We start from the raw sequence: 20,651 nt of genomic DNA, 5'->3' as shown, positions 1-20,651 counted from the left end.
TACAACGCGCAGCGTAGAAGCTTACCCCTAGTCACTGACAGTCCAGCGAAATTAAAAGAAAAAAGCCCGGTAAAACGGACATTAGAAGGTTTTTGAATATCAAAATTAACGAGTCCGAGAGTCCCATGAAGCAGCAGCCATGAAGCCGACCACGATGCTTCCACGACCGGCTGCCGCCTTCTCTCCTGCCACTGGCCTCCATCATGACACCGGCTGCCTCCCCCCCCGGATACCGGCCACTGCCCGCGAGTCACCGGTCTACCTCCGGACAGCCGCGGCCCCCCGAACACCTGCTGCCTCCCTCCTCCAGTCACTGGCCTAAGTTACGTCCAGACAGCAGCCCCGACCGCCCGGACACCTGCTGCCTCCCTCCTCCAGTCACCAGCCTACCTCTGGACACCTGTGTGAGCGCACATTCTCAGCGATACAGCAGTTGCGCAACTGGATGAGGACAATGGCACAGCAGATACTGTCAACTCTGTTGCTTCTGTACATCGAGAGCGACAACTAAGAGGATTTAAACCTGAAGAAATAGTTGAGAAATATGACACAAACGCCCCGTGGCGTATGCTGCTTAGGGTAAGAACATTGATTAAATTAATTATGGGCTACTACAACAGCAAAAAAACAAAAAAACAAGTAGAGAATGAAAGGAATCATTCTGCTGCATCTCAGTTTGATGAACATCAAAACTATATACAGTAGGCCCTATATCTGCCTGGGTAAAGACTTTTTTTTCTTTTTCTTTTTTTTTTTTTTGTCCCGTAGCTTCCCCATTCCTTCTGCCCTAGCGCCGCCTATGCTGGCACCTTTACATTTTATTATGTTCATTAATGTGCATTCTCCTCCTTAAATAAAAAATAAAAAATAAGAAAATAAATAAACTGCTTTGGTTTCAGCTTAACGTGAATAATTAACCTTTATTATTAGCCTCCGAATTTTGTCTGCATTCTGGTTCCCGTCTGTAGCGGAAACCGAAATCACCAAATTCACCAAAATAAAAGTGTTCACCAACATAAAACTTATTAAAATAGACATTAACTTGTAATACAATAAAAGCAAAATGTTAACTTAATGGCTCGGGGACTTTCTTGTAAATTATATTCCTTAAATTCCTTAAATTAAAGAGTTTTACCGCATTTTATTAGCTCGGTGCTTTTATTTTGACGGTGTCTCTCGCCCTGGATCCGTTTCCTACCAAAACAGCGAAGTCAATCAACGGCCCCAGACAGACTAACCTTTTATAACAATAAATGTGACTATGTTTAAAGTTTTTTTTCTCTCGATTCATTAGTTGTTGTTTTTTTAAGCCTGTTAAATGTGAAGTGTTGCTCCACAGGTAACAGAAAGTAGGTGTGTGTGTCACGGACCTGACGCCTGCAGCAGCATCTTCCCCCCGACAACTCGGCTGATCTCCTCCGCCGCCGCCTCCAGCCTCTCGGCCACCAGCGCCCGCAGCGCCCGGGCTCTGGACATGGTGCCCCGGCGACCAGCTGCCCCCTCAGACCCGGGGTATTATGGCTCCAACTGCCCACAACAACCACAAAACAACACAACACACTGCAGCTCAGGTGGATGAGGAGGCTCCGACTACTTCCGCCTGCCTCTCTCTTCTTCTTCTGTTGTGTGGAGACTCGACGTGAGGAAGCGACAGCGCCACCGTGCGGCCTCCCAGAGGAAATACAGAAAATAACACCTGGTGTCCCTGGTGTTTGATGTTTAACCTTTGACCTTTTAAATACACATTTGTTTTAGATGGATTATTAGACTTTAAAGACAATCCAATAATTATCTTAAAGCAATACAAATACTATACTATTGATACGATTACACAAGTAGTACTATACTACTACTACAACTATTGTTTTTGTTATTACAAGTTACAACCATGTGCACATTACTGTATTTAAAGAACCAAAACTACTACTAGTACAACAAATGATAACACTATTAGTATACTACTGTCAAAACACAGATTCAGTACTTTTTATCTACCATATTTATATTTATCTGTGTGAATGGGAGAATTGTGTGTATGTGAGAAGAACTGTGCGAGGAATGTCAAAAGTACTGGTTTTTTATCTGTTATGTGTACTTAATGCAGTTACTTGTGGCACATGACTGTCCATGACAAATTTCCCTGCAGGGACAATAAAGTTTGTATTGTATTGTATATGTATGCATAGGTAGAAAAAAATAGATATAGAATGAATAAAAAATATATAGATCATATATAGATATATTTCAATACATACAGTACAGTTATTAATATGTATGTATATATAGTATGCACATATAAATATATGTATCTCAATCTATAAACCTATAGGTTACAGACATACAGAATATTACTACTAATACTATCATTGTTGTTATTATAAGTTTACATTACTTTAAAGAACCAAAAATACTACTGGTGCAACTAATGATAATAATACTATTAATACTACTGTCAAGACACACATTTATACATATGTTCATGGTATAGAAATAGATATAGAATTAATAATTAATGTGTTGTAAACTGTGTGAAATAAGAAATATAGAAAAATATAGGGATGTATTTAAATACGCGCATATGTCTATATAAATACAGTATATACAGCTCTGGAAAAATTAAGAGACCAAAATGATCAGTTCCTCTGGTTTTACTATTCATAGCTATGTGTTTCATTCTATAACCTACTGACAACATTTATCCTAAATTGGAAATAAAAAATATTGTCATTTAGAGCATTTATTTGCAGAAAATGGCAACAGGTCAAAATAACAAAAAAAAAATTCAGATGTTTTCAGACCTTGTATAAAAGAAAACAAGTTCATATTCATTTTTAAAACAACATAACACTACTTTTTAAACTCAAAATTGGTGGAATAATCCCAATTTTTAATCGGAGCATCTCATGGTGCCAATGTGAGATCTCTCTCTATGGCTCAAAACCACTATCTTTATATACTTTCTAACTCCAAAACTCCACCTTCTCCCAACATAAGGATATACTGTAACTTTCCATATTAGGCATTAACTGTTCAACATTAATGGAAGCATTCTGTAAATCCAAACAATAGCTGTATCTGTCTAACATACACAGTTCATGTATTGTGTTCATAAACACAAGACAGGATCTAACCTATATATAATTTTACGACCTTGGGTTCATGCTTCGGACAAGGCTGAACATCAGCTTAAGGCTCTGAACAACAAAAACACAGTCTCTTAGGGTGCATCTCACAGGGGTCACTCATGTCTCATCTATTACTGTTACAGTATAACACTTTCCTTCAGTTCCAAGAAGAACAGAAGAACATAATGCATGATGTTAAAGCAAAAGGTTCAGGTGGATAATACACTACAAGAGTAAAAAAAAAAGTACTTGCTTTTAAAGGTACTTAAGTATCCAAAAGTACATGCTTTTAAATTTACTTTAAGTAAAAGTTAGAGTAAATTTCTTATTTTTCACATCAATGAATTACTATATTTTTTTCTAAATGAATTTAAGGACCTTTTAACTCTTGTTTCTCAGAATTAACTCTTTGAAACCACCTGCACTGATGTGCTGCTTTTAGGGGTTAGGGTTTCCTTCTTTGACAAACACAGCTTGTGTTCAATAGTATTTTAGAAAGAAAAGAAAAAAGAGCAGACCTGAAAGTAACGAGTACTTTTCAGCCTTCCTAGAGTTAAAGTAAAAATATTTGTCTTGGAAATGTATTCAAGTAAGAGTAATAGAAATCTTCCTCATTACAGTATATGATTTGGTTCAGGTGATCAGCTGTAGGTGTGCTTGTGTTGGAGTTCAATAGACACTGGAATCGATGGCTGCCATACATGTAGAGAAGCATTTTGGAGTGGTCTCTTTATTTTTTCCATAACTGTATAATGATTATTTCATTAAAATAAATCAGTTTCTTCCTATCCTATCCTGTATCGATTATGCAGAGAGTCCGCTCCGTTGATCCAGTCCGCCACTCGCTCCTTCTTCTTCTTTTCCCCCTCCCTCCTCGAACCAGACGAAGGGGCGGAAACGACACATTTTCAACACAAACCGCGACGTTATTACCGAACAACTGCGGGGACAAAGCCCGCCGCCGCCGCTGTCTTCTTGATTTATTTCGGTTCGGGTGGAAACTTTTAGACCCCGGTTCTGTCATAATATAAATCATTGTAAGGTGAGTTTAATTTTTGTCTTTCCCCACCTCCTCCTCCTCCTCCTCCTCCTCCTCCTTGCAAAAAAAAAAAAAAAACATCAAGTACCGTGAGGGTCTTCTCTTCTCTCTAACGTGTGTTTGATTGATTTGTTGCACGAAACCAAAATGTTATAGCTCGTTTAAATGTGCATATTGATATTTTTCAATGGTGGTGGTGGTTATAGCGAAGAGACACGTTTCCCAGCCAGTGTGCATCCGACAGACATCCCAGAATATGTTACATTAGTTGCTAACGAGAAAGCAATATGGAGGAGAGACACCAGCTAGCTGCAAACTGTGCTTTTTACCTTCGAGGCTTTGTCGAGCGCTGTGTTTTTCTCCTTTTCTTTTTTTATTTTTTATTATTATGGCTAGCTAAGGTTAGCAGCAACCAAACAAACCCTCCTCCTCCCCCTTTTGCATTGACAATACACGCGTGTTTTCTTTTTTTTATTCAATCATTCATCATCAACACCATGACAGTGTTACGTATGTGTATTATTATTATTATTAGCTCTGAGCCAGGTGTTGCAATGCAAACCTCTTGTTGATGCTGTGACAGACCACACAGGCCATAAACACAGCAGCAGCAGCAGCAGCAGCAGCACAGTGTTGTTATCAGCTGTAAAACCCTGAGACTTATCCACCCCAGCTGTGTAAATACCTTGTCGATATTGATCTGTGATGTTAGGTCGGTGGTCATTAGGTTCATGTTTGGTTTTTTTTTCTGTCTCCAGCTATAAAACACTTGTAACTCTCCCCTCCAACCCCCCCATGCAGAGATTACAGAGTTTACACCATGTCAAAAAAAAAGGTGCATGGGTAACTCCAGGCAATGCAGAATAATAAGCAGTCTTATGAATGAAAAAATGATAGAAACCCATAATAGAGACGGCATTAAAGGTGAAATGATCAGCTTATTAATCAATTAGTCAATAAAATGAAAATAAAATCAGTGTCTGCTCATTTTCAAGCAAAATTGTCACATATCAAGTCTTAATTTGCCAATATTCAATATTTTTGGATTATTTGGACCGTAGTGACACTATTTTACATTTTAAAAAAACATCTAATTGATCATTGGAAAATATAATTGATAATAAGTGAAAACCTGCATACATAATACAGTATATATGTATGACACATGGATTGCTGGTAATCTGCATTGCCTCACGTTGTCACCCTCGTATCTTTTCAATGAATCCCATTCTCCAATGCTGTTTTCTTCCTCTCTACCACATTGATTCCCGCTTGCTTCTTCCATCATGCAACAATCTTGACGTTGACCAGGAACCTGCTGGTCCCCAGGTCTACCTGATGAGTATGAGCCTGACTACAGAACCCTCTAACGATGGCCCCCCCACTGTTACGGAAGGTTTTATATATCATTATTTTTCCTAACATAAATTTCTCTGTTATCACTTGTCCTTGTGGGGTAAAGGTGTGTGTCGAAAGAGCCGAGGAATGGACAAAGCCATGTATGTCAACAAAAGCTGGCACTATAAATGTTTTGTCATCCATTTGCAAAGTTGAACCCAGCAGAAGTGTCTCCCATTCATTTGTGAACGTCTTTTTAAAAAAAAAAACATCTGCCACTGAGTCTTAACACCTGCAGGCAGACAGAGCTTTCACTTTCAAGGCTCAGTCAGCAGCATCCGTGAAAACTCGTCGACCCAACGAGTAATCTTCTCATCGCCACGCTTCTGTCTCTCACCCCATCAGAGACTAAAATGACAACAACGCCTGAGAAGAAGGAAAAGAAGCCTGATGATGTTGCAGCGGCGGCGGAGGAAGAGGAGGAGGAGGAAGAATACGTGGTGGAAAAGGTCCTGAACCGGCGAGTGGTGAAAGGGAGAGTAGAGTATCTTCTCAAGTGGAAGGGCTTCTCTGAGTGAGTGCTTTACCTGCGTCATCTTGTCTTTTCATTATCCTGTTTATCCAAACCTCTAAATCAGAGATTGCATTATTACAACAAAGAATAGATAGGAAATATCTGTATATTTATGTTAAACAGTGAGTTAAATTTGGAAATACTGTGTTTTTTTCTCTAGAGAAGACAACACGTGGGAGCCCTCGGATAACTTGGACTGTCCAGATTTGATTGCAGAATTTCTGCAGTCCCAAAAATCGGCGCACGATGGGAAGAGAAAGGCGGCCGGAGAAGCAGAAGGAGACGACAGTAAATCGAAGAAGAAAAAAGATGACGTAAGTCCCAACTCTTTGTTTTTGTTCGAGTCCATCAATGTTTGTTTTCCATCTTTTTTTTTGTCGTCCGAGCCAATGGTTGCTCCCGTGTTTAGTATTTCCCTTACACTTAAAAACATTGTGTCTTAATAAAAAAGAAAAATGCACAGGTGGAAAACATGGTGATATTAATTTCCAAAAGTGGTGTCATGAAATTGTGCTAAATCAATGTTTTTTTTAGTATTTATGAGAAGATTGGCACAAACTAAGGGTCATAAACCTCATCTGCAAAGCTCCAATAACCAGCACAAACATTAATGCTTATTAATTACTTTTGAACACACCACGACTACCTACCTACCACCATGCATTAATGTTTCTCGCCCGTGCTGGGACATAACTAACTAGTCAGTAGCCTGTGTAGTTTAATGTTTTGACACCACTGTGAATCTGATTAAATAGCCCCATCAAGTTTTTACGTGTGACCATTAAGTGTAATATGTTATTATAATGTCTAATAAAAATTTGCACAGTTCATTTTTGTTTAGTTTTTCTTTGCTTCGCTCTGGTGTCATCAACTCATAAAAAGAAAAACACAAAACTCTTCATCTACACAACATGACTGTGACATTTTATATAAAAATGATAAGGCCTCGGTGAGAAGAGGAGCAGCAGCAGGTGTCAGATGTTTGTTGTGTTGTGGTTCAGGACAACTTCATATCATCCAGCAGCTCCTGCGGTTCGTTCCCACAACACTGACCACAGTTTCTCAAGACAGGGCAGAAGTTCAGGTGGCCAGAGCCTGCGATAAGACCCCCCCCCCCCTCTGTTTGGTTACTCAACCCATTCACAGGAAACTCTCAAGTTGAATCCAAATGTCAGGGGGGAATCTCCCTCAACACACACACACACACTCACACACACTCACACCGCCTGGCGTCCATAGAGGTTTGTGAACGCTGAGGGCTTTCCAGATCCACAGTTCATCGAGCCCACAAGAGGGCTCAAGTGGACTGGCTTGAGGTCCAGACTTCAATGAATGAATTACACACAGTTAATTGACATTACTGATGTTAGTGACAACAGAATTAACAATAAAATGTAGTACAATAACAAACTTTAAAGCAAAAAAGTAAAACATCTACTGGACCAAACTTCTCATATCTGATATAAAACTGAAAGTCTTTTTTTTGTCTTTGGAGATTTCAAAACAGCACTTTGTGGTGTGAGACATTACATCAGGCATTTCTAGCAATTTCCAACATTTTAATGACAAACCAATGAGAGAATAAGCAGCAGGTTTTTCATCAACAATTAAAATAATTTCACAAATAGACGCATTAAATAAATAAAAAACGCTCAACTCAACTCAAGACAGTTTGCAGCTTACGATGACGGATGCAAATGGATGAAAACAGATGAATAAAACATGTTATCATTTATCTTTTTGAGAACATTGGCATCGGCATTTAGAAAATAAAAAAAACTGCATATAAATTAAAGGCAGGAAGACGTTGGATTAAACTCTTATGGCTGAAGTCTGCCAGTGGCCGCTTTCCAAAAAGTCCACATTTGGAATCAACTTTCAACAGATGCAAAAAAAAAAAAAAAGATGAAAATACACATTCCTGTTTGTTCATCAGCATTTGGATCTCATAGATTTCCACAAACATCCTCCAACCTCCATTTGTTCCCATATAGTATTTTCTCTGCACATCCCAGCCATGAAAATGCAGCAACCACGACCATACATACAGTACATGAGGTTCTTTTGTATTTATGCAAAAAGACAAAAAAAAAAGGTGTTTTTGCGATTGACTGCAGTTGTGTTTTGCTCTTTGATCCTCAGACAGAGAAGCTAAGGGGCTTTGCTCGAGGCCTGGACCCAGAGAGGATTATTGGCGCCACAGATTCCACGGGAGAACTCATGTTCCTCATGAAATGGTTTGTGCTGCACGGTTAACTGCTCGCACTGGCAACATCAGTCCAGCTGTTTTTAGGAGGATAAATGTATCATTAAACACATCTGTGTCGTGTCTTTTTTTTTTCTTTTCTTTTCTGTTGTTGTTCTTGATGTTTGTTGTCCAGGAAAAACTCTGATGAAGCTGACCTGGTGCCGGCGAAGGAGGCCAACGTCAAGTGTCCGCAGGTGGTGATCTCATTTTACGAAGAGAGACTCACTTGGCACTCGTACCCCACCGAGGACGAGAAAAAAGAGGAAAAGAACTAACGGGGAGGACGAAAGGCTGGGGCGAAGAAAGAAAATTGTAGTTTTGAACTTCATTGTAACTTTCAAACAGGGGGTTTGGAGGGGACGAGGGGAAGGGGAAGAGACAAGCAAGACGCCATTGGACTCCCATTTGTCTTTTGGTGAAGTATCCACTCATTTGATTCTACTTTTATCTGGATATAATCTAAATGTATATATTATGCTTCAGGTTTGCTTGACAAAAACCTTGTCGATTTCACCTGTGAATCAGTGTTACTTTCCAGTATCCATTCAAGTTTTTTGAAGAGTCGCCGCCTGACTCCTCAGTCATGTTGCCATGACATCGTGCCAGTGAGGTGATATTTTTTATTTTCGGTAGTGTGCCATCTCCCCAAACTTGCATCAGTGCTTTTGAGAGCAAAAAAAATAAAATAAAAATTTAGCCGTTTTCCGTAGGGGTTTGTTTGGTGTTCAACCACAAAGTCTTTTTCAGTGATTAATTTGGTCACTGGTAATCTTTGTAGTGTTTTTCATTATCGTCATGTCTTGCTTGTCAGTTTTGGAAAATAAACTACTTTTTTTGTTACCGTGCCGTTTCATGCTGGTGTGTCACTCTTCAATATAACATGAATGAATATATATATCACTCCCATGGCTGCAACTGGGGATTAACTTGTCTATTGACCATTAGAAAATGGTTCAAGACACTTAATTTACTCCAATACAGCACATTTGAGAACCTGTGATGTTACCTTTTTCCTACTTTCTGTCAATCAGTTAACCAATAATTGACTAATTGTTGCAGCTCTATTACCCAGCTTTGGATATTCATCAACCTGAGGCTTTTTTTAAAATTATTATTATGATCTGAAAACACTGTTGTAACTCCTGTCGTACGGCGCGACACAAACCATTTACGACAACCAGAACACAAGAGTCACAGGTGAAAATAAAAACACTTTATTAATCAATAAAAACAATTCTTGATTGCCAGCAAATATCTCAAAACAGGGAACTACATCCAAACTCAAAGCAGAGGGAGGGGGGGAGGTGGGGTGAAGACTGTTATGGAGACATTTGACAAACTTCATAAATCATGACAAACACAAAACATGAAAATATTTACATAACAAGACAGACAAAGAAAAAAAAGTGCACTAAGTAGTAGTAGCAGTACTAAATAGTTGGTGTTGCACTGGGTTACACTGAAGTGAATGTTAACCAGAGTTTCATGCCTGAATATCACATGTAATGAGGACACTTCTCCTTTCAAAAACAAGTTTTTTTGGACATCATAATGTTGCGAGTTCTGTTCAGCCTCTTGTAAATATTCTAGCCTAACTGCTATCTCAGCTGCAACAACTGACCTATTTTGATTTTTTAACATTTTTTTTTTTAATCTTAAACGTTTTTTTTTCTTTACAGAGGGTGATGTAACACATGTACTGACAAACTTCATTCAAATAGACAAGTAATAGCACTTCTACTTTGAGAACAGGTTTTTTCTTCCGAGTTCTCAAAAAACCTCTTTAAAGTGAAGATAATGAGATTCGTGAAATAAAGGCATTCAAATTCAAAGTGGCCACAACGCACGCCATCAGCAACACACATCCCAAGTAACTCGTTATCTTGTGTAACAACCCGGCTCACTTTGTTATCAACACAAAAACTTTTTTTTTTTTTAAACAAACAAACAAAACAAAAACAAAAAAAGAAACCAACATAGGACGCGTTAATAATTGAAGCCAAACAACTTGGCTTTTTACAGCAGTTAGAAAAATCGCCCCAAGTGGCTTTAAATTGGGTAGCGTTGGCAAATAAGTTACTTAAAAGGGATGTCGCTCCTACGCCACAGCGACGACGACGACTGAGCCTGTTTCAAGTTAATGCTTCAAACGGGGCATCCGAGAGGAAAAAGGAAAAACCAACAGATAATCCATAGCTTTGATCTGTGGCAGCCTGGAGTCGGTGGTGATCGGTACAGTACTCTGTCTTTCTCTCTCTCTCTCTCTCTGGAGCTCCCGGCTCATCACAATTTCTTGAAACTCTCTTGTGATTCAAGGCTTTCAGAAATAAAAAAAAATAAAAATAATAATAAAATTAAATTAAAAAATCAACAAATAAGGGTGTAGACTTTTTAATGTAAAGCTGATGTGGCTAGACCTATAACCTTGCTTATACTACAGATTATGAACAGTTAATAAGAGCCTCTCCTTAACGCAGCTCCCGTATTTAAACCTGCAGCGAAGGAATAGCGACAGACACGGCAAAATGCATATAGCCAAGCCTTTTTAAAGACAAATTACAGTGCTATGTATAATTTATAAGGAAGCTGATACATTTTGCAATGCAGTGTGCCTCCTCCCTAAAAAACCTCCATCTCCTCCTAACTCCTGACTCCTTTTTGCAGGACTTCACCTCCAGGCCTCTCTTTAGACCCGGGAAACACAACAGCCTCTGACTTCGTTCTCTCGTGCCAACAACATCCTCCTCCACCTTCATCAAACCCAATCTCCTCGTTGAGGGGGGGGTGCAGGGGCGGGCGGGGTGGGGGGGGCCTTCTGAACTTAAGATGCCGCTCACAAACTGCCTCGAAAAACCTGGACTTTGTGACACAACAAACCTTACAGAATCAGAGTGCAGTGTCTGAGCATTTAAGATGTATTCAGGTCGAGCGAGGTGCACCATACACAACCTTTGGTTAGTAACGGTGTTGTTAATGGCATCCTTTTTAAAATAAAAAAAACGATGGAACTTCCTTTTAGCCTTTGGTATCTAAAAACTCTCAACAACCATTGACGCCGTTTCTTTCTTTCTTTTTTTGCCTGAAGATTTGCAACTTAAAAGCTTCAGTGACTATGAAAATCACTAAAAGTCTCCAGGGTGGGATGTGATCTGATAGTCCTTTACAACCTTCAGTGCATAGTAATCCAACCGTCCTCGACGACAGTGTTCTTGTCCTCCCGCTCGTCTCGGTACCAGTCCCTTCTTTTTTTTTTTTTTAACCCTACAAATCTCCATCCTCAGTGGTTTGGTGCAAAAGGATCAAGAGCAGCTAAAATTCTTCTAATAGCTCATTATTATGTCCTTTTATATCCCTCTCCTCCTTCTCACTTATTGTTCTCCCCCCGTCTAAATAATGAAATATCAGTACTCAAACGAAGAGAGCTACTTCTGCTTCGAAGTTTTTCCGGGAAAAAACGTGTAGGAAAAGAATGAAAAGGGAGAAACTAATGCAGGAAGAGTAGTCAACAATGCCATTTTTCTACTCACCAGAATCTTCTTAAAGGAAAAAAGGACATTTCTCTTGCATCTGCAGAAATCTTTCTTATTGATTTTAGCAAAGTGACAGAATAAACAGCAGTTCGTTTCCCCCCCCTCACTTCTTTTTGTCCTTCTGTTTTTTCTCGGGCTTCCGGCTCTGCTCGGCGGTCGTCATGCCGCGGGGCATGATGAGCACGCTGCCGTCGGCGCTGTACTGGAGCGAGTACTCGTTGGGAGGATAGGGCCGGCCCTCCTCGTCCCGTAGCTGAGTGAACACCTCTTGGTACAGACTCTGCATTTTCTGCTTCATCTGCCGGATGGAGCGGATGAACTCCATCTTCTCCTTCAGCAGCCGGGCCTTGTCGCGCCTCAGGTCTTGGACGCCCTGCTCCAGGTTGATGATGGTGTCCAGCTTGCGCTTGCGGCAGTTCTGCGCCGCCATCTTGTTCTTGCCGCGCCGGCGGATGTCGCGGATGAGGGCCAGCTGGCCTTCGCTCAGGTGGTGCTTGGCGAGGAGCTCGTTGAACTCCTCCACGGGCAGGTTGATGATCTTTTCGTTGGAGAAGGGGATTTTCATGGCCCGGGCGCGGCGCTCGTCGCGACTGGAGTGCTTGTCGAGCAAGTCCTGAGCGGGCTGAAGCTTGGAGCTCGTTTTGTCGCGGAGAGTTTTCTTCCCGGTTGAAAGGGGGAGCTCCGGGTGCTCGGTGAACGGGGAGGAGAGCGGCAGGTTGTACGTGTGATTGTGGCCGATGCTGTCGAGCTGCGGGAGGCTGTGGAACTGCGAGGGGTCCTGATAGCTCATGCGGCAGAGCTTGCTGTATCCGGGCTGGTAACCCCCGACGGCGCCTTCCTCCGGCTCCACCGTGGCCACCTCCGAGTCGGTGCTGTATCCCACGGCTCCTTCCTCCGAGAAGGTGGCGGACGTGGAGGAGGAAGAGGCCGCGGAGGAGCAGGACGTCTCGGAGCTGCTCGGCGAGGCCGGGCTGTGGCTGGAGTCCAAGGAAAGGCCGGAATCGGAGTCGAGCTCGTCCTCCAGCTGCGAGGCCTGGGCCTGGCTGAAGCCCTCCTCCATGGCCAGGTCCAGCAGGCTGATCTCATCCAGCATGGACTCCTCCAGCAGGGTGCTGAAGGGATCTGGCAGGATCGGCGTGGATGTGATGTTGGTGCTGGAGCTGTTGATGTGAGGCGGGAGAAAGATCCCGGTCAGGTTGGTGGCTCCGAACGTGGAGTTGATGTTGGAGGAGTTGCTGGAGGAAAGTCTGAGCATGGTGGGCCGCGGGGTGACGCTGACAGAGTCCAACTGGGGGCTGAAAATCTGGGGGAAGTCTTGGCTGCAGCTGGGGAGGGAGGCCTGGTGGAGGCTGACATCCTGGTTTATCGGTGTTGAGCGAGTAGAAAGTCCAAAGGTTCCCTCTGTGTTCGACTCGGTCGTTGCACTTGTGCCGCTAACGCTGCTGGAGTTGTTCTGGGGCTGTTCTGAAGTGTTGTTCACTTCCATTGCCTTCGGACAGGAAGATTTTGTTAACTGAACGCTCCATATATAGTTCAAAATAAAATAAAAGCATATTTTTTAGCATATATCTGAATTTGACTCTGATTCTATTTATTTTCTTTCACACTTCCAGATTTTATTTGGAATTTGGAAGTTAAAGCTATGGTCGACGTCGTGAAAGACACACACACCCCTCCCCTCCGAGCTCGTATCGACCTTCTAACGACACACTCCCTCCCGCAGAGCAACAACCTGTTCGGCAGAAACCAAACACGGCGCCAGCTTTGAATGCGGAGTAACAATGTCGGATTCACAAGTCACAACTTCCACAATAAAAACGAAAGATTACCTGTTCAACAAAAACTATATCAGCATCACTTTTCACCTTTCTCCATCGGTCAAACGATGACCCGATGTTCACTTTAGTTTTGTCGCATCTCCTCTTCGTCTCGGCCTTTTCGGTGGCAGACCTGCACTTTCTTTCGGCCTTTGCCGTTGGGGCAAGCAGAGGCCGCTGAATTCATGTATTCAATGTATATACTCTACGTCTATGGCTGAATTGCTCAGGGCCTTAATACAAACCGCTCGTAGTTTCAAATGCGGAAAGAGGTCTACATGATGTGGGACGAGGAGCAAGAGAGTGTCAAAATTGAGCGAGGGGATTGGATGGAGGGTACAAGAGAGAGAGAGTGACCAATCACAGCCATACGGACCAATCACAAGGCTGTGATTGGTCAATTTCTTTGCAGGTCTGCAGCCGCGAGAGAGAATGTATTTTTTTCGTTCCTTTTGCTCTTCACATTGTACAGGTCGTATTATTGGGCCATAACCACCATCTAAATGATGTAAATAATAACGATCAATCGTTCTCAACATCGACCATAGCTTTAAATATAGATTTTTATTATTTTTAAGACACTAACGCCTTTGTTTTGGATCTACTTTGGTCAGTTTCTACATCTCAAAATACTAAACGGCATCATCAGGGTGAGCAAATACATCTGAAAATTTATTAAATATGGTGAATTATAAAATGAGTGACATACTTGTAGCTCCATGATGGCCATGATGTCCTGCCACTGCTGCTCCAGGTCTAACTGAGGCTCTGCTGTGGGCAGCGGTGGTGCCAGAGGGAGGCCCTGAGATGTGGAAGGAGCGTCTTCATTGGAAACTGCTATTTCTGGGGTGACGACCGGGGCTGGAAACTGATTGAAAACACACATATATTGATAAAGATACAAAAAAATGTTTTTCTACATCAATTCATTGTAAACAAATACAATGCTCTTACCTCAGATTCTTCACCAAAAGGGAAAGTGGCCTCCAACAGCCTCAAACATTCTTGTAGCGACAGTGAAGTCTGAGAACCGAGAGCTGGGAGCTGCGTGACAACAGAGAGGTGGTGCATTAGTTTTACAGAAAGCTCTGATTCTGTTTAGGGTCTGTTTTAAATCACGTCTGGATCCAAGCAGCATAACGTCGTATGGACCGGCAGGTACCTCTTTTTTTTTTTTCTTTTTTAAATACAACCTAATAAAAAGGGAAACCTGCACATATAAAAACAGTAACATACATTGTAACACATTCTATATACATATAATTAACATGCAAAAACCTTTCAGAAACACAGGGACTCTGGAAACAGAATTAAATACAGGATTTTTAAATAAACTCTCAGGAAGTTGATGAGTTACACTAAAACACATCGTTTTTCCATGTGGGACACAGTGATACGTGGGTGGAGGAGGGGGTGGGGATTGACAGATGACATTTCTGGGGACTGTCCAACATCATCAGCTGTGCAACATGAGCCCACGTGGGGAGATTACGCTGCCCTTTACTGTGTGTTACAGTTGGCTTTGGATGTATTTATTCTCTCCGGTGTCAAAAAAAAGAGCTGACGGACAAATAGCTTGATTATGAGCGTTATTAGTGAGTGAGCAGTGCCACTGGACTTTGTGTATTGTGATAGTGCCAAAAAAAAGAGGGCATTTGTAGGATAACATCAAGGGATGACAGATATTGTGTGTGACTGACTTTATACAGGAGAGCAGCTACAGTGCAGTAGGTGGTGCAGGCTCATTTTCACTTTCTGATTTATCAGGAAAATTCCCAGTTCTCATGTGACTATGTGCTGATCTTAATGCATATATATATATATATATATATAAATATAGGCTACACAACACTTATAGACTCGCCAAGTCAGAGGAGCTATTTTGGGAACCCCTGGGTGCGTATTTCTGGAAAAGTCCCAGTCATTTCATCCCAGAGACAATGTTGCGTTACTCACAGTTGGAGCACATCTACAGCTGGGACCAGCACAAAACTCTTCTGGTGCAATCGTCAGTACAAAAGATTAAACAACTACATAAGAAAATCTGTTCAGTTTACAAGCCGGTTCATCTAAAAACTTAGACGCAGACATGAACTACAACTCCCAAGGTGCATTTCAGTATGAAGCATCCAATCACAGAGTTACATGTCAAAGATAAAAGTGATTTAAAAAAAAAACTAAACTAAATCATTTCTGGTTTGAGATCTGCAACAGTGGCGTTGTGTACTTTTCCTGATGACTGTGACTGATTCGCGCCGCTAGCTGCTCTCTTCTCCATGGCAACGGTGGCAGAGACTTATGGGAAGCTTGGTATTTCAACCATTGCTGTCATATAAACGTGACTTCTTGGAAAACTTCATGCTAAAAATCAGAAATCATCTGTCAAACTGCGCCAAACTCTGCTGCTGCTGCTGTTGTTTAGTCTGCACCAGGGTTCGATTGACAGCTTTCACACCAGCACAAATGAACTGTAGACAATGAGCTAACGTTAGGTTTTGTGTTAACCACACAGGATAGGTGTGGCAGCGTCCATCACTCTGACATCCTCGCTGCCAAATCTCTCTGTACTTTGTGTTTTATGTCTTAATAAAAGTCCAATTTGTCCTAAAAAGACACATTTTTAAAAATCTTACATCAGTTTATTGAATGAATAATCTGTATATTCCTCATCTAGTTAATGCTCAACCACTGTGGTCACCATTCAAATATAATATAAGTTGTTTTTTTTGAGTCTGTGTGTGTCCTTATCGGAAAAAGATAACCAATGACACAGATACCATGAATACCACAGATACCAGTGCTGCATGTGCTGCATGTTCAGGATTTTATGTACACATTTAACTAGACTGGTCTAGACTCTGAATGCCCAGTGGTTCAATGATGGGTGTTAATTCCTGGAATAAATTTGACGCAGTTATAAAATGAGCTTGTGTACGGCTTGTTAAAACCAACCCAACAACCTGTGACTGCTTCGTTCTCTTCCATAACTGAGACCGAACTCATCGACACGTGATGGGGTTTTTTTTTTCCAGCTTGCACAGTTTTAGGTAACTGCTGAAAATGAGCTGTATGGGAAACGTCTCCTCATGAGTATAATCCCATTTTCAGCAGAGAAGAAAACTATCTTCTATCAGCCGTGTGCAGCTCCCAGGTTTCCTCTTTGTTCTCATGTAGCATACGGGCAAGTTAAATGTACCACCTCCCGCTGGACAAAAACACGAGGATATGAAGATGTGTTAAATCTACAAACCTGCTCTGGGATACTCTCTCCGGTCTCCCCGTCCACTGGCTGAGCCCCTTGTAGATTTACTCCATTTCTCCAGCTCTCCTGCTCCTCGTTCCCCCCGTCCTTGCTCTCCGGTGGGCTGGGCTTCTCCTCCTCGCTCTCCTTCTGTCGGTTGCTGTAGTTGAACACTTCTCTCCCCGCGCCGAGGTCGATGTCCTGTCGCCATAGGATGTCAATCAAGTCAATGTCCTAGAAAAACATATAGCAACCATTGAAAAATGGCCCTGTAGAGAGAAGTGTCTTTAATAACCAGGTATTGTGCAGGCGTTCACTGTGCTGAAATCTGATTCATTTATTCAGCTGAAAATATTCACTCATTTCTGATTTTAAAACCAATACTTATACTGATTATCGTGTATATAAGCGGTCCGACTTTTTATTCCATTCGACTGGGTAATTTTAGAAGGAGGGGGGCAGATCATGTAACAGAAATATGGTCAGATGATGTAACCATGACATACACACTTTGGCATGGTGGTTATCATATGATCGGATAGAAGTCCCCGTTTATTAAAGCACAATAATGACCCGTTACTCCTCCGCATCAATAAGGCCATTCTGTGCAAGTTTTCTGGGATAAAAAAGACAAATAGAAATAATAAATAGCTGCTATCAACAAATAGTAACGTTGTGGATATACAACAAGTAAAAAATATCAGTTGGCGTTTTAAGGGAGTAAATTAAAGACGGTGATCGTTCGCTGTGTTTTTCAAAGTTGCACTCTGGTGGATGACATTAAATGTGACCAGAAACACAGCTGTAGTCAATGTGACTCAACTGGTTTGACTATAAATATCTGACACTGATAGAAAGACCAGGGGTGTGGACCAGGAAAGACACCAGTGAGTAGTGTTACATAAATGGAGTTTATGCTTTTGGTATTTTTTTGAAACATGTTAGTGTTGTACCTTTGAATTGTAAATAAACCTAATTTCAGTTTCAAGTTGTTATTATGTAGTTAAAGTGAAGAAATCTGAATAGATGGTTGATTAGTTGAGATTCAAAACATGGATTCTCACTAATGGGTCTATTTTAATGTAAGAACGATCAAGCATGAGCAAATCCCAGTGTGGGACAGTGTTGACAAGGAGTAACTGTTAAAAGGCGGTGTGTGTGTGTGTATATATATATGCATGTGTGTGCTCCCCCCTCGTTGTGACAGTTTTCCCCCCCAGGTGTTGGTTGCAGTACCTCTTTGGTGAGGTCGTCATTGCCATTGCCATCCCTGCTGCCCTGCTCCTGGTTGCCCTCGAGTGCCACGGCTCCCAGGCTGCTGTCCGCTGCGTTCAGGTTGTACGTGGATTCAGGTGCTCCACTTCCTCCCCTCATGGCCGGGGTAGCGTCAGGGTTGTCAACGTCCTCTAGGCCGGCCCCATTGTCCAGGGTGATGCTGGGGCTGGACTGGCTGCTGGCGGACACCACAGTCTCAGAGTCGCGATGCACTAGCCAGGCGTTGAGCTCGGTACTGGGCACGGAGAGGCGATCCAGCTGGCGCACCTGGTTCAGCAGCCGTCGGGTAGTGAAGAAATGGTCGAGGTCCACACTCTTTGGATGGATGCCATAGCCGTCCAGCGTGTTGCGCAGGTTGTGAAACTGTGTCTGGGTGTAGGCTGAGCTAGGGCCCAGGATGATCTCTCTCAGTGGGGGCAGCTGATTGCTTAGATAGGTGTCAACGTCCACCCGCACCCCAATGAGACTCAGAAGGATGGTGAACTGAATCAGGCCCTCTGTGAAGTACTTTTTCAGGTAAAGCATTTCTTTACAAAGGAACAAAAGGTGAAAGTAAAAAATAAAAACAAAAACGGGGCCAACTACCTTGGATCAATACTTCTGTACTAGTACTAGAAGATGGAGGTGGATACATGAGCACAAAAAGTGGGGAAAGATGGTGAGGGGGGCAGGGTCTTCAACAGGATTTGGTGAGTTTAAAAGGCATTTAGGATCCAAGATGGGGGTTTCCACTTCTGCTGCTAGAGTCCAATTTGTGCTCAGTGCTTTGTTCTTCATTAGGTGCTCATCTTCCCATTCCTGACAAAAAAGTAAGACATGACATTTTATTGCTCTCTTACTGCACACTACACCACTTTACAACGTTAGAAATCACGCACCTAGGACACACAAAGTCTTACCTACCTACGTTTTGCATTGAGCACATGTTAAAAAATAAAAATGAAATTATTAAATCAAAAGAAATCAGGACTTGCTGCTAGCCCACTGCTGCAGCCACTCACTCCATCCTCCCAAGACTAGAGAAGAAGTGATGTCGTGCTGGCTCGCACCGCGCAGTGCCTTTTTCATTCTTGGGGAAAATTCAGCAGACAAGAGATGATGATGGTGATGATGATGATGAACACACAGCTTTAGTAGGCAATCACCCCACCCTTGACAGGACAACTACTTCTTGTGGGCTGCTGCTGAAGGTGAATGAGGGAGTCGAGAAAGCTCGCTGGGGCTGGCTGGCTGGCTGGCTGGCTAGGTGGTGGACACGGTCCCTCCCTCTCTGCCTCCTCTCCGCCGCTTACGACGTTAGCTCTGAGGCTACCGTGTGTTGTGAGAGCCCGGTAACAGCCATTTACACACGTATAAAAGCCCTAGTTAGCCGTAGTACGAGGTGTCGCCACATCCGCTAGTCAACTTACATCTCTGTTTACCCCCTTAAAAAAAAAGTGACAGGTTACCTCTACTGGCATTTATCTACACAGGCATCAAACAATCTCCCTGGCAACAAGTGGTGAAAGGCCGAGTGACAGATTATTTTAGCCAATCGCAGGGGCTCGAACGCGGTGACGACACATGACTCCAGTCAAGCCAGCCAATAGAAATACACCGTGGGCGGGGCTTGGGGGAAAACTCTAAATTGCGATTGGAGAGACAAGTCTGCGCGGTGCTGCTAGCCTCGTTAGCTACTCCGCTGCTAACTAACTAACGTAACAATTCAACTACTTTGAAAAGTAACTTTAACAACACACACTCCGCCACGTCCCCGTTCATTCGCACACAAATGCCACGTATTTAATCTAACGGCTGCGGCGACGTTAGCTCATTGCCAATACATGCAGTGCAGTCCATGTAGCTGCTTGTTTTGTAAACGCATTAGTTTAATTGAAAACGTCTCGATTTGATACTTACGCGTCAACTGTGCCTCCATGCTCAAACGGGGCCGCGATCAGCTAAGAGCAGGAATCGGATCTGGTTTTCATTAAAAGTTCCTCTGTGCTGTCCGATTTAGCCTTTCCTCACTGAAATGGCCCACCATGACTTGCAAAATTGCTAGCTGGCCCGGCTAGCCTAGCAGCGCCGCTTGACACCAAAACACGCTTTCACACTGCGCATGCGTAGAACATTCTAGTGGCAAGCTTTCATCAGCTTCCAGCACGAGCAATATTTAACATTTTATACATATTTTAAAACAGGAAACTCCCCCCTTTCTTTCTTTCTTTCTTTTTTACACATATGCATTTGCAAATAGATAGAAATTTGACTTCTTTTTTTTATTCTTTCTAAACAAATTAATAAAGTTTAAAACCTTTACTTATTTTACACTGTAAAAAAGTACAAATGCATGATTATATTTTTCAACAAAAAAAGTATTTAACTTGTATTAAAAATGTAGACCTATTAACATTTTTTTCTTTTCATATGTTTTCTTAAAATCACCATTATTGTAAATGTGATAACCAAAACTATCATATTT

General features: G+C 42.1%; 2 protein-coding genes across 6 annotated transcripts; one reads left to right on the top strand and one right to left on the bottom strand.

Annotated features, from left to right (window-relative positions):
* The first annotated feature begins 4,021 nt into the window (after positions 1-4,021).
* On the top strand, positions 4,022-9,152 carry cbx1b (chromobox homolog 1b (HP1 beta homolog Drosophila)). 4 transcript variants are annotated; one of them, XM_083993578.1, is made up of 6 exons: positions 4,022-4,167; positions 5,476-5,560; positions 5,908-6,076; positions 6,237-6,390; positions 8,219-8,313; positions 8,458-9,152. In XM_083993578.1, exons 2-6 carry the CDS (start codon positions 5,503-5,505, stop codon positions 8,597-8,599), a joined length of 618 nt encoding a protein of 205 aa, XP_083849704.1. In that variant the 5' UTR covers positions 4,022-4,167; positions 5,476-5,502; the 3' UTR covers positions 8,600-9,152. The 4 variants fall into 4 exon arrangements, with proteins under 4 accessions (XP_083849704.1, XP_083849706.1, XP_083849707.1 ...); XM_083993579.1 differs by having other exon boundaries at positions 4,129-4,162; XM_083993580.1 differs by lacking the exon at positions 5,476-5,560 and having other exon boundaries at positions 4,040-4,167.
* A 370-nt stretch (positions 9,153-9,522) lies between these two features.
* nfe2l1b (nfe2 like bZIP transcription factor 1b) lies at positions 9,523-20,275 on the bottom strand. Of its 2 annotated transcripts, none has more exons than XM_083993793.1 (6): positions 20,087-20,275; positions 18,149-18,985; positions 16,922-17,146; positions 14,626-14,715; positions 14,381-14,539; positions 9,523-13,343 (listed from the first exon to the last, which is right to left on the bottom strand). In XM_083993793.1, the coding sequence occupies exons 2-6, from the start codon at positions 18,710-18,712 to the stop codon at positions 11,958-11,960; spliced, it is 2,424 nt and encodes an 807-aa protein (XP_083849919.1). In that variant the 5' UTR covers positions 18,713-18,985; positions 20,087-20,275; the 3' UTR covers positions 9,523-11,957. The 2 variants fall into 2 exon arrangements, with proteins under 2 accessions (XP_083849919.1, XP_083849920.1); XM_083993794.1 differs by having other exon boundaries at positions 16,922-17,113.
* Positions 20,276-20,651: the final 376 nt, after the last annotated feature.

Source organism: Trachurus trachurus, assembly GCF_905171665.1.
Source record: "Trachurus trachurus genome assembly, chromosome: 19".
NCBI classification, from domain to species: domain Eukaryota; kingdom Metazoa; phylum Chordata; class Actinopteri; order Carangiformes; family Carangidae; genus Trachurus; species Trachurus trachurus.
Note: the sequence above shows the minus strand (reverse complement) of the source record. Positions and strands in the feature narration are given on the sequence as shown.

What these genes read in the sequence shown, in the direction of transcription:
- cbx1b (XM_083993578.1), top strand. Translation starts at nt 5,503, where the DNA reads ATGAGTATGAGCCTGACTACAGAACCCTCTAACGATGGCCCCCCCACT. An exon ending in AAGTGGAAGGGCTTCTCTGA is followed by an intron (nt 6,077 to 6,236) that starts GTGAGTGCTTTA and finishes TTTTTTCTCTAG; the next exon opens with AGAAGACAACACGTGGGAGC. An exon ending in CTCATGTTCCTCATGAAATG is followed by an intron (nt 8,314 to 8,457) that starts GTTTGTGCTGCA and finishes TTTGTTGTCCAG; the next exon opens with GAAAAACTCTGATGAAGCTG.
- nfe2l1b (XM_083993793.1), bottom strand. Translation starts at nt 18,712, where the DNA reads ATGCTTTACCTGAAAAAGTACTTCACAGAGGGCCTGATTCAGTTCACC. An exon ending in GAGAGAGTATCCCAGAGCAG is followed by an intron (nt 14,716 to 16,921) that starts GTTTGTAGATTT and finishes GTTGTCACGCAG; the next exon opens with CTCCCAGCTCTCGGTTCTCA. An exon ending in CTTTTGGTGAAGAATCTGAG is followed by an intron (nt 14,540 to 14,625) that starts GTAAGAGCATTG and finishes GTTTTCAATCAG; the next exon opens with TTTCCAGCCCCGGTCGTCAC.